Source organism: Engystomops pustulosus, chromosome 9 (assembly GCF_040894005.1).
Source record: "Engystomops pustulosus chromosome 9, aEngPut4.maternal, whole genome shotgun sequence".
In the NCBI taxonomy this organism is placed as follows: Eukaryota; Metazoa; Chordata; class Amphibia; order Anura; family Leptodactylidae; genus Engystomops; species Engystomops pustulosus.
Genome location: NC_092419.1, coordinates 79,190,125 through 79,203,785, shown reverse-complemented (window position 1 = coordinate 79,203,785; position 13,661 = coordinate 79,190,125). Strand labels below are relative to the sequence as shown.

General features: G+C 39.7%; 1 protein-coding gene across 7 annotated transcripts in view; it reads left to right on the top strand.

The window, feature by feature from the left end:
- The window catches only part of EDA (ectodysplasin A), a 99,713-nt gene extending 86,449 nt beyond the window's left edge, over positions 1–13,264 (top strand). Inside the window, exons 3-8 of one of the 7 annotated variants that reach the window (XM_072125921.1) lie at positions 3,028–3,057; positions 5,501–5,689; positions 5,778–5,812; positions 7,459–7,510; positions 8,092–8,213; positions 10,042–13,264. In XM_072125921.1, the coding sequence (XP_071982022.1) occupies positions 3,028–3,057; positions 5,501–5,689; positions 5,778–5,812; positions 7,459–7,510; positions 8,092–8,213; positions 10,042–10,293 (680 nt within the window). In that variant the 3' untranslated portion in view covers positions 10,294–13,264. Of the gene's footprint in view, positions 1–3,027; positions 3,058–5,500; positions 5,690–5,774; positions 5,813–7,458; positions 7,511–8,082; positions 8,214–10,041 lie in introns of all 7 variants that reach the window. The other 6 variants (XM_072125918.1, XM_072125922.1, XM_072125920.1 and 3 more) reach the window with 6 other exon arrangements.
- Positions 13,265–13,661: the final 397 nt, after the last annotated feature.

The window sequence follows — 13,661 nt, the reverse complement described above, 5'->3', positions numbered from 1 at the left end:
GCAGGAAAACAGCATCCTGAGATTCTCCCTTATAGTGGCTCGCACTGTCATTCCCTGTAGATGGCGCTTCCATCTCTGACTGGGCACAAGACCTAATGGACATCTACCGAATGGTCGAAATAATGTCAGATACCCTGGGCACCACTGAAAAATTCTTAAAGCTGTGGCAGCCCTTTATCCAGGAATCCTAGAGCTTCAAGGACCTTTTGGCCACCGCTTCCTTGACAGGCTCCAATACTTCACCTCAGCCCCCATGCAACTTACCTTTCACTGCATCCCCCTTTTCCCCTCTGCTTCCCACATTGTCCCTGTGTCTGCTGTCTTGCTCCCTCCTGTGTTTGGTCCTATATGTTTGTCTGTCTCCTGGCCTTTTCCAGCTTCAGCCCTGGTAACAGAGACCCCATAGTTGGGGTGGCTTTTCCTCCCTTCATAGGGGTAGCCCCTTGATTTGATATATGTACCTCTCTTTTTCTCCCTTAACAGGTTGGACACACAATTATTCTTGCTCATAAGATGTCACATACAGACACTCTTGGTTTTAAGATAGTATCTTTTTGTTGTTTTCACAATTTCCTCCATCTCTAGATCTTTGCATCCTTTTAAACATAATTCAATCTCGGCGACAAGTTTCTCCCAATCACATGCATTAACACCCAAATGCTTGCAATCAGGAACCAACACCATGGGGCACATTACTAAGGAGTGTGTGCCAGTTTTCTGTCCGACTTTACACACTATTTTAGGTGCAAACTGCTTGAAAAGGTCTTTCAATGTCTGCACTACATTTGTGTCACACAGGACTGTTTTGTGGGGTGGCTGCACTATTCTTCATACGGCACAAATTTCTCCTCTGAAGAGGGCGTTCAGCTCCTCATCCGGACCGTGCACTAGATTTAACATGCAATGTCTAACAGAACTGTGTTGCGTACACTATGTTACAGGTGCACCAAAAAAAAAAAAAAAAAGTGGTGCACTCTGTTGGGCAAGTGGAGAGAGAGCCAGATTCATGAACAACGGGTACCAGAAATCATTAATCTGGCGCACCCTGCACTATACTAGTAATACTAGTATATTTTAATAAGTGTGTGCCCATGTGTTTAGCATGTAAACAATTTGAAAACATGTGTTCCTTGTTCCCACTTGCAGGTGTTTAGTTCTAAACTCGTATGCGCTCGGGAGAAACTAATCTCTGTTTAGCTTGAATTTTGTTTGTAACTCTGCAGAGAACATAATTGGGTATTGAGACTACACTGACACTATGCTTTTCATGCTCTCTACTGTCAGATGGGTGGTCCTGTGCGGGAGCGGACAACTTGATGCCGCCCATCTGACAGTAGAGATCTCAAAATAATGACTTGGCTTGCACAGGAACGGTGGTTGACAGAGAGAGAATTTCAAATGGGCTGTGATTGGTCGACCAGCACATACTAAACAATGAAAAGAGCCACATTTTCACATTCACAGCCAGTGACAGGTTCCTGTAGAGCCCTGTAAATTCTTTTAGCTACAAATTGTTTCTCTTACATCCATATAAATCACTGTTTATCTTATGTTACCTGGCATCAGAGGGGACGTGTCCTGCTCGGCAGGCCCTTCCAATCTACTCCTCTCTATGCCTTTGCCTCCTCACTACTCAGCAGTTCATGTCAAGTGACCAGGGTGACATCATCTCAGGTTCTTAAGGCTCTTAACAATAACAAACTGTACGCCAAACATGTATCTGACCACATGAAGTCACAGCATTCTCCACAGACTTCTACTCCTCTCTGTCCTCCATGGAGGCTGCTGTGATTTTAAGTGATCACATACATGGTGTGCAGTTTGCTATTGAAAGAAGGCTGAAATACCTGCAATGATGTTACTCTGGTCACATGTCTGAATGTAACACAAGGCACAATGTAAAAAAAATTGCCTCAATATTTCCCATATGTACTTATTAGGAGACAGTCCCTAAGTACAAGGAGGCAGAGTAGGGAGTTTAAGAGACGCAGAGCTGTCACAATTTGGGGGCAGGGTGCACATATCAGGAAAATGGCTGTATTTAAGGTACAGTAGATTACTGGCAGCTATTTTTAGGTGATATGGGGAGGACATGTAACCCTTTGCCAGCAGTCATTGTTCGTCAAGGTGGTAAAATTCTGGTGACAGGACAACCACTCAGTGATGTGGACCGAAAAGGCTCTAGTGACTGGGCATTTTTAGCGAATTTTCATAAGCCGCAGTTTAAGGGCCATAACTTTTTTTTTTTTTTTTTTTTTTTTTTTTTTAATGGTATTTTTTGAACACATACAGCTAGTTAAAAATGTAATAAATAGTACATATTTTTTTAAATTTTCAAATTAACTCAAAATGAACATTATTAATGAATTTCCCTATTTTGTTTTGGTCATTTTTATATATATTATGTATAGTCTCGGGCAAACGGGGCCACTATGGCAATGTTTTTTGTAGTGTCGCTGGGGATTTTATCTATTATGTGGGGAAATGTCAATGTATTTTTATGAATATTTATTAATATTTAGTGTGTGTTTTTACTATATACGTCCCCCATGAGGTCATAAAAACCCCTTGGACATTTTCACTTTTTTTCAAATTTTACATTGTTCTTTTTTTCTTTTAAAAGTTTCCCCCTGTAACTGGGGCATCTATAAGAGCCTCCGTTACAGAGGAAAACCACCACCTGTCACTGGTCTATTTAGACCCAGAAGCTCTGATTTAGACCCTTACGGTCACGTGACCACCAACTCTGCTTCTCTCTGCATTGCGCTGGCGCAGAAGCAGTAGACAAATGCAGCAGCGTCTAAAGACTGTTTTCTTAAACCTGTTTTGGACTGTCCCCTGGTCCCAAACAGGTTTAAGGAAACCAACCATGAGTATGTAACTTTGGTTATAATTACAACTATTTCCTCAGCACTGCAATATTCATATATGAACATAAAACTAGACAATACTTTTTAGAGTGCATTTGCTTTTTTTGATATTTTTTCCACCAGAATGTTTTTTGACTCTTTATTTTTTTTTTTCCAGATACAAATTCAGGTAGAAACAAGAAAAAAGGTAAGTGTGAAACATAATAATAACATAGGCACAACTTATGTATTTCATCTGAAAAATATAATGGCGTATATATGTCTAATATGGTTGCAATACTTTTTAGACATTCCTGAACTTTTTACTTAATTGCATAGACTTCATGATATGGTAATTTCATAATGGCTGATCCCATCTCACCTATGGAGCCTGATACTCCTGATTAATTTTCAGGACCATGATCAGCTCCTTTGTACTGAGCCAAGTAGAAAATAGCCCATTAAGCGTGGATTGAAAAAGCTTAGCAATAGACACATATATTGCTAGATGCAGCTGTGATAACAAGATGGAAAGGGTTTTCCTTATTTTTTTTCTCTTTTTTTTTTTTTTTTTTAATTAAAGTAGCCTTCTGTTAAAGCGCTCATACCTAATCCTCGCTGTTCCAGAGATCTCTTTTCATAAAATAGCCATAAGCAGATTAAGGGACCCTTAGAAGGAAGGCACCCACTAACATATTACTCTGTTAAAATAGCCCATGACCATATTATATGTAATGTAATGAATTTTTTTGAAAGGTCGACAGGAACGGTGACAAGTCAATGTCTGTGACCACTAATATTCCTATTTGCACTAATGTGTGTGTTAAAGCATGCAAAAATATTTAGTTTTCACAAAATAGTTTTCACAAATAGCATATCAAGTAGGGCCGTAAATGTGAGACGGATTCTGGAACCCTATTTTTCTCCACTGTGTGGCTTTATCAGGGCAGTCTTGTTGCCTTCTTTCTACATCTTACAACGTTTACATAAATTTGAACACCATTCTGTATGTTACTAATAACCTAGATCAGTGGTGGCGAACCTATGGCACGGGTGCCAGAGGCGGCACTCAGAGCCCTTTCTGTGGGCACCCGGGCCATCAACCTAGCACACCAGACAGGACTCAAATAATCTTCCTGCAGTTCCAAGCAACTTAAAAGATGCTGCTTTCAGTCATATATTAAAGTGATACTTCACTACTTGGGACTGTAGGAAGAGGGAGAATGAGTAAACAGGGCTGAATTATCTTTGGAGGACCTTCTGCTGGTCCCACGATTCTCTGTGTACAGAGGGACAATGGAAAGAAGCTAAAATTATGCAAATTTTCCAGCATTTTTTTTCTACTGTGTTGCTGCCCTCAGGAGGCCAATATGATTGAAAGTTATTGAAGAACAGGGAGCAATAAGTTACTGCTTTAATTTTTGGTTGGCACCTCACGATAAATAAGGGGGGGGTTTGGGTTGCAGTTTGGGCACTCGGCCGCTAAAAGGTTCGCCATCACTGACCTAGATAATGTTTTGTTTTTATATGATTGTGTTATTTCAATATGGGGGATCAGAGTAATGCTTTGGTTGGCCACTGTGAATAACTTGCTGTATTATAGACTAAAATTAAAGTTGGCTTTCATTTTATTTAAAGGGGTTGTCCCAAGTATTTAAAGGAAATCAAACAGCCAAAAAACATTTTTAAAAAAACCTATACTCTCCCTAAATACTCACACCCACTCCTGTTCATCTTGATTTCGACGCTGTCCAGTGCTAGTCTTGATACACCGGGATCACCTAGAGGAGCAGCACAAAGCGAGGGGACAAGATGCCCAGCGTTTCGGGCTGCTTAATAATTCATGCCCCTTGAATGACATCACCTCCCTTGTCCCAGCGCACCGTGCTGCTAATTAGCAGAAGTTTCTTTTCTAGATGATCCTGGCATGTCAAGACTAGCTACGGATTGGAGCAGTTGGAGGTAGCCAAGCGTTGTTCCCATATAATTGAATGGTGTGGAAGGACAAACGTTTGTCCTGCCCCTTGACCCATCAGTAAGTTCTGGATCCCCATTCTCTGGAGAGTTGGGAGCCCTGTTTTCATCATTGGTGGGGTTTCCAACAGTCGGATCCTCTTAGATTAGCTGGTTATCCCCTTTACTTGAGACAACCTCTTTAAGACTTTTTGATCTTTAGATAGGCAAATTTCTCTTTATTTTAAACATAAAAATTGTTTTAGGAGAGCTGGGAAAGGGGTGCAGACTATATAGAAACAAGAGGTCCTTGTAATATACAGAGGTGCATCATTTTAACTTTTATGCAATGGAGCAAAATTGTTTAAACACTATTGCGTAAACATACAAACTTGACTAAAATTAAATCCAAAAAAGTATTTTTTTTATCTTATGTTGAAATCTAGAAACGCTCGGCATCCATTTCCCCTGCTTTCTCACTGTCACGTGTCTCTGTAAAGACAACTGGCTCCACCTCTCAACTTCCCTTCTACTACTAATCGTTGGTACACTCAAGAGAATTTGGAAAAATATTTTTAAAAATGTAAACATTGACTAAATAATCAATCATCAATCACTTTTTTGATCATTTTACTAAAATTTACTAAACTTTTATGGGTGCCATGATGAGTTGATTGCAGACTTCTGTTTACTTATAGGAAAAAAGGTTGGACCTCCGGGTCCATCAGGACCTCCTGGCCCTGCAGGCCCTCAAGGACCACCAGGACCTCCAGGGCCACCTGGAATCCCTGGCATTCCTGGTATACCAGGATCAAATGCTATGGGCCCTCCTGGACCCCCTGGGCCTCCGGGGCCTCAAGGACCACCTGGAAATCAAGGCCCTTCTGGTAAGTTAACATTATGAGAGGTTTCTGTTACAGGATGTGAAGGTTTGTGTTCTGTTTGTAATCTATTTTTGTCTTCTTCTTCCAGCAGGGTCTGGAGACAGAACCAGTTCTAGAGAGATACAGGTTAGGTACCATGTGTTTTTTTGGCTACCCTTTGCTCACAGTTTATTAAAAGCGTCAAATGCTTATTAAAGGAAACCTACCAGTCCAAATGGTCGGTGTAAGCTGTTAATACCGAGCACCAGCTCATGGTGAGCTGGTGCCGGTGCTTACTTTTGTTAGTGTTATAAACCGCTGCATCCAGGTTTAAACACTTTTTTTAATGTTTATAGCTGTAGCTGCTTCGGCACTGCGCGCGACCGTGCGTGACGTCTCCGGCACTTCCTATGTAGGTGCGCACACGGTTGTGCGCACCAAGCGCCGAAGCAGCTACATCTGTAAACATTAAAAAGTGTTTAAACCTGGGATGCAGCGGTTTATAACACTAACGAAAGTAAGCCCCGGCACCAGATCACCCTGAGCATTTGAACTGGTAGGTTTCCTTTAACTCAATATTGCCTTGCCTCTTAAAGTATAAACACAACCATCTAGACATCCCCTTACTAAGCCTAAGTCTACGTGTAACAGTTAACTAATAATTATAATTCTTTATTTATATAGTGCACACCGATTATGCAGCGCTGCACAGAGCTTGCCAAATTGGTCCCTGTCCCCAATGGGGCTTACAATCTAATTAACCTATCAGTATGTTTTGGAGTGTGGGAGGAAACCGGAGAGAACAAACTCTTTGCAGCTGTTAACCTGGTTGGGATTTGAACCCAGGACCCCAGCTCTGTCCTGATAAATACATCTTTTTTTCACAGTTTTTATTAGTGACTTTTTTGCCCGATGCATTGAAACATTGATAATTGCGTTATACTTTCATAGTCAGAATGGTTCAATGCTGGGATTCTGTAGCTTGCGGTGCTCAATGGCTTCTACTGTTCTACAAACCCCTAGCATCTGTCTGCAGGGGATTCCCCAGAGGAGACCTTGGGCAGGGAAGTCATTTAATAGATGTGACGGGTAAGCGGCAGAGAAATATCATGAACTGTCCGTTTATGGTGTCTCTACATCTCTCAGGGCTTCCCTAGACATAAGGCTCTAAATTATCTTAATTATTTAATTTAAATAATTTTTGCTCAGCCCGGAATTTAAACTTGCAACTTCCACACTCCACCTGCCGTAGAGAGAGAGACACAGAGCCTCTAACCACTAGGCTATGGGCTTACAGGTTGTCAATGAGAGGATTTTATAAACATTAAGATAATACTTTGTTTATTTTCTTAAATGAATCGTATTGAACATCAAGATACTTTTCTGGGTATCTTATTGCACTCAAAATTCTGGTTTAGGTGCAACCCTAGTTACTTTACTTCTCATGGAGGTCACAGCCAGATGCAAGAGCAGAATTTAGGTTTTTTTTCCCAATCCTCTAACTTAAATGGTTGAAAATGGTACATTTCAAATATACAACTTTTCTCACAAAAAAAGGGAGAAAAGTTTATGGTGAGGCAGATGACAGGTGACTGTATTCAGGAAAGAGAACATTTATTGGTGTGCAGTATCCTCTGAATTCAGTCAGGCTAGGTTCACAACTACTTTCGGCAGGGTATTAAATAGTGGGAAAAAACTGCTGTTCCATTGAAGTCTATTGGGAGCAGAAGGCATTCACCTTCCATTTTTAGTTTCCCCACATGTCTCATATTCCTTTTCTGGTTATTTTACAGCCAGCTGCAGTTCACCTACATGGTCAGGATTCAGCAATACAAGTCAAAAATGGTAAGAAACCATTTTTTTTTATATATATGTTTAAATTTATACAATTTCATAAAAGGGGATAAATCCATATAATGTATCTCCAATGTAAACAATGGATTGGATAAATGAGAGGCCAAAACTTTTTCATTGGTGGCACCATGGAACATTTGTTCATTTAGAATGAACCAGGAAATCACATTTTAATGTGAAGTCCATAGTAAAACTGTTTTATAGCTTCCGATAACAAAAATAGAATATTTTTCTAGAATAGAATGTAGAAGACAACAGTCGTCTTTTGGCTAGATTTACATTTCTCGACTGTTATAGGAAGATAAAAATGTGATGTACACGAATCTGGGGAGGGATCCACATGATGGACACCGACAGATCCCATTAATTATTGACAGGTGAAACATCACACCTTGCACTTTATTTTTTAAATGGGTGAATTTGATGAAATTGTTGCTAGAACTGTATTGTCTGTATTGTATGAGAATACAATACGCATTGGTCTGCAATGTACTGATTATCTATATTTTGATGCTCTGTTACTAGTGACATGTACTGAGTGACTACCGTTTTCTCACACTGAGATCTTTCAGGTGGAATCCTCCATGATTGGTCCCGGATTACCATTAACCAGAAGGTTTTCAGGCTGCACACACGCAGTGGAGAACTGGAGGTGCTTGTGGATGGTACTTACCTCATCTATAGTCAGGTAGAAGTGAGTACGGTCTTGGGCCTAGCTCCTGTTTTCATCAGCATAATGTAAAATCGTCTCTGTATTTTTTTTATTCACCTCTCCCCTACCAGTGGATAGGAAATAAGTGTCTTTTGTGACACAACCACTTTAAGTCTCTACTGATATTTCAAATACGTAAGACCTTCAATGCCATTTTTACCCTATATTTGGAGCCATTCTGTTTTTGTGTCTTTTTATAAGTTGTACCTCCAGGACTGTGGACAACTGTATTTCAGATACTGGTCTCAATGGAGCTCTAAACAGCAGTATCACAATCTTCCTATTTCTACAGGTTTATACCTCTAGCTATACAGCCAAGCATCTGACTTGTTCTTTTTACTGTCTGACCACATCTTTGAATTATTTTCAGAAATTTCTAAATTCTGCCAGTACACAGACAGAGGCTAAGACTTTGTGGTTTTATAGCAGTGCTGCTGGGTCATCTGGTTATGGCTTTAGAAAATATCCCCTTAAAGGCAGTAAAGTAACTGGTATAAAGAAGATGGCCATGGTGATTGATGACTTGTGTACTCATACTCTTTATTAAAATAAAAATTGAGTTTAAGACGGTTTTCAAGCTGGGATCATGGCTTTGAGTTTACAAGTGACATGAAATATATTGGATTCATTAGTGCTTCAAAACACTGGTCCATAAAGGTGCAGGAATCCCTTCCTAATGTCTTAAAGGACACCTGTCATCAGGTCTCTGTAACTAATTCTGTCACCGCTACCTGTTGGAGCTGCTCACAGATCTTAATCATTCTAGAATCATCTTTTCTTTATTATGTAAATGAGCCTGGGCATATGGAGAGAGAAAGTCATGTCATCCCTGTTACCCCTACCCTCTCCTCCCTCTGCTCATGTCTGTGTGTAATGTATAGTAAAGCATTGATACTGCTTGTGCTTTATCTGCTGCCTGTGAGAGACACAGACCTGATCTAGATGTCAGCTAAAGACACGGACAATGCTCTTTTCTCCCATACACATGGCTGTATCCTGTAGCAGTTGTATCTCACACACAGGCTGCAGGGGGCGTGGCCGCCAGCACCAGGAAGTTTAAAGAGGAGCCAGCACCAGGAGTGTCACATCATTATACTGGCTGACAGTCATGTTTATAGGAATATCTCATACTCACTCAGACTGCAAGGGGCGCCAGCACCAGGAGTGTCACATCATTATACAGGCTGTCAGTCGTGTAGAGGAGTATCTCATACACACACAGACAGCAAGGGTCGCCAGCACCAGGAGTGTCGCATCATTATACAGGCTGTCAGTCAAGCCCTGGGGGGCTGTGGCTGTACCTTCCACTCATGAACATTGCTGAATATGATTATGACTAATTGGTGCATACAGCTTTTGGACCTGATGGTTTGAGTTTACAGGCATGTAGAGGGACAATGCTTTTGAATGGCAGTTTATGAAAATATATTTACATTTTGGGGGTTAATTTATCTGACAGGTTCTCTTTAAGCAAACATGCACAGATTTATAAAGTCTGGAGGCCAGTGGATCAATATATTTAGTGCTTTAGCCTGAGTTTTCCTTTTGATGTCTATGTCGGCATTACTCTACAGATCCTTATCCTCCATAATTTAACATAGCTTGTGGACAGATTGACCTACGAATAACCTTAATAAGAAGAAATTATCCTTTTTGACTCACTAGATAAAAAGATTTGCTGCATATACACATCATTTACATTGGTCTGCCCCATCATAGAAGCCAAAAAATAGTTTGTAGTTTCAATATTTTGTTTGATGTAACACATAGTGTATGTCTTAAACTGACTTTAAGCACTTTCCTCTCACAGGTTTACTATATCAACTTTACAGATATTGCAAGTTATGCTGTGATGATCGACGAGAAGCCATTTCTACAATGTACCCGAAGCATAGAACCCGGTAAAACCAACTTCAATACCTGCTACACTGCTGGAGTCTGCCTTCTAAAAGCCAAACAGAAGATTGCAGTAAAGATGGTTCATGCAGATATCTCCATCAACATGAGCAAACATACAACCTTTTTCGGAGCCATACGTTTAGGTGAATTTCCCGGCTCATAAACCTTTTAAAAAAGCCAAAAACTTTAAGACCCACATAGTGTTACTTTTCCACTTGACTGAACATAAGTCACAGTTTTTATTTTTTTGCAATGAAAGTCTGTGATTGGTTGGGTGCAGTGGAGGACATGAAGAATAAGTGGTTGTTTTATGCCAAGTATGGCACTGGATATTGCCTTCCTCAGAAGACTATGGACAATTCTGCAAGCGTGGCACAGGACCATGTTGCCAGTACTGTTGGGATTCTCGTTGCACTAGCTGGCCACTTCCCATGCAAGGGAGCATCAATGCTGGTGGACAATTTTATTGATAAAGTAAATTACAAACTGTTTTTTCCACATTATGTCTTAATAAATAATATATACACTACAGAAATAATTTTATTAATGCAAAATACGGTGCATCAGATTCTATCCATTTTTGATCAATACTTTGAAATTCAGCTCTATAGATTCAGCTATAGATTCCCACCTTTCTTAAATGATAAAAAAAAAACAAGACTACACTATATTTTCGTATTTCTTACTATTGAGGAAGAAAATGTTACAGCTCCTTTATGCTGTTTTTTTTTTGGGGGGGGGAAACTGATTTTCAGCACGCAAAACAGAAACACATTCTGTGAATGGAAATTAATATAACATGACAATATATTAAATTTGACTTAAAGAACTGCAATGTCTAATGAGAATCAGGGCCACATGTGCACAGATGATGCAGCCACAAGTGTTAGATTTGTTGCAGAAATTTCTACCACTGTTTTTGTAGATTAGCTATGGATTTTTACAAACCTTATTTGAATAGTCCCAGAGATCTTTGCAACAAAGAGAATAAAATTTTCTAATTATGCTGTGTCTGACCAGATATATTTGTCCTTTAAGTTTCTTTACATAAAAATCCTGTATAACCTGCAGTATTTATTAAACAATATGCATCTTTTATTTTTTGGAAGAGTTAGGCCCCTTCCACACTTGCGTTCTTCACGCTCCTTTTCTGTGCATGCTTTTGACGCGCAGACCTTGCATTCCACTCTGACCCATTGTAATCAATGGGCTTTTTCAGACTTGCGTCAAAAGCACACCATACAAGTCTATGGAGACGCATCAAAAACGCATTGCACTCTGAGACACATGCAAGTCCAATGCAAGTGCAATGTGTTTTTCACGCATCAATTGCCATAGAAAAGATAGAGCTCAGCCCTGAGTCCTTTTCACGCGCATTATCTGCGCATTGAACGCATTGAAAAACTGAGACACTGAACAAACTCTGAAAACTGATTGAACTCTGATGAACAATGTCAGTTTTTCACTGACCAAACCCTGATCAGACTCTGACGTGATCTGCAACGCAAGTGTGGAAGGGGCCTTAGTTGTGCTCAAAAGTTTACATACACCTGCAGTATTTTGGCTTTCATTACCTTTTTTCTAAGAATATGACCGATGGCACACAGACGTTTTTATCTGCTCATGGTAAGTTGTTGGGTGAAGCCATTTATTGTCAAACCAAACTACTGTGTTTTCTCTTCTTAATTCTTAATGACAACCAAAAATATCAAAATGACCCTTAAAAGCACACATACCCAAGTTCTTAATATCATGTTTTGCAAAAGTCCTCCAGCTCCTGTAAATTCCTGGGCTTGGATGAACTGCGCACTTGAGATCTCCCCAGAATGATATTGAGGTCAGGAGACAAAGATGGCCGCTCCAGAACTTTCGTCTCTATCAGGAGAGGACTGGCTCCTGGAATTTTACCATATATGTTTTTTGGAGTTTTGAGGATCTTCCGAGCGCCGACAATCCTTCCCCCCTTCGGTTTCTTCATTTCACTTTGTTTAGCAATGGTTGTATCGTTGTCATGTTGGAATGTACTGGTACGTCCCATGCGCAGCTTCCTGGCTGATGACTGCAAATTTGCCTACAGTATTTGCTGATAATATCCTGCATTCATCTTTCTTTCAACTTTTGACCACGTTTCTTGTGCCTTCACAGTTTTTATTCTATTCACTTTGCAGATGTGCGTGCACATCTCCTAACTTATTGGAAGACACGCGCGAACACCTGCAAAGTGAAGAATATTGTTATTTCAATGTGTTCTTACGAGGAAAACATCTGTAATGTGTTAATCTGCACTGTTCTTTTTGTGTTCTTTCAGTGAAAAAATGCTTGGGTCTCCCGTGGGGTTCGTTATTCGATACGAGTACTCGAGCATCGGAAACGTTTGTAACGAATAACGAGCACACAAGCATTTTGGTGCTCGCTTGTCTCTAATCCCAAACAATTTTTCTGGTTTGGTTTTTACAGAGCCACTGAATTCTTGGATATCCTTGGATATCTTTCTGTATCCCTTTCCTGCTTTATATAGTTCAACTACATTTCTACTACATTTTTCCTGTAGATCCTTTGACAATTTTTTTGCTTTCCCCATGACTCACAATCCAGAAACATCAGTGACTGGATAAAAGATGTCTGGCTGAATCCCAGAAACTCGCTCAGCTTTTATGCACACACACTTATTAGAAGCAAACAGGGCACAGGTAAGGATATTACTGAATATTTAGCAGCCATTCAAATCCATTTGTATCAACTTCTGTGCATGTTATGTGAACTTTTGGTCGGGGTCATTTGCATGTTTTTGGTTGAGGCTATGATTTAATAGAAAACACAATAGTTTAACAATAAATGGCCTCACCCAATCACTAGCCATTAGTGGAAATAAGTTTTTGTGCGATCATTCATATTCTGTGCAAAAAAGGTTACAAAAGCCAAAATTTAGTAGAGGTATGTAAACTTTTGAGCACAACTGTATGTGTATTGTTCCTTTATAATGGACGAACTGACTCCCAGGTGTACAATCTTAGGCTGTTTTCCCACTACTCTTGAGTTAATTTATAGACAAATTGTTAAAAGCAAGTGTTTTTGGTTATTTTCCTGCATTCAACAAAAATTGGCTGAGAAGAATAAAGCATTTTTTTACCTTTTATCTGTCATCTACATGCTTTAATTTACAAACAGATGAGGTAGCGTATATCATTCATCATTTTGTCTTCAGAAGATCATGTGGAAATAAGGAAAAAATTACAGGTTGTTTTTGTATCAAGTGTTCGCGCTTCCAATCCAAAGCAATTGTTTTTGTTAAAACAGTTTATCAGTACAGGGGCAATGTCGGTACTCATTATCAGATTTTGATGTTCATTTCCCTCCCGCCCTTGGCAAGTTCTCTTAATTTCCTGTTTTATTTCCTGTAATGAAAGACTTGAGTAATAAAAGGGCATCCACACTTCTTACCTTCCATAACCAAAAAATATCCTAAATTGGTACTGCAAATTTAACAAAAAAAATTGCATCATACTTCAATTACAGTAATTCAGTAAAATG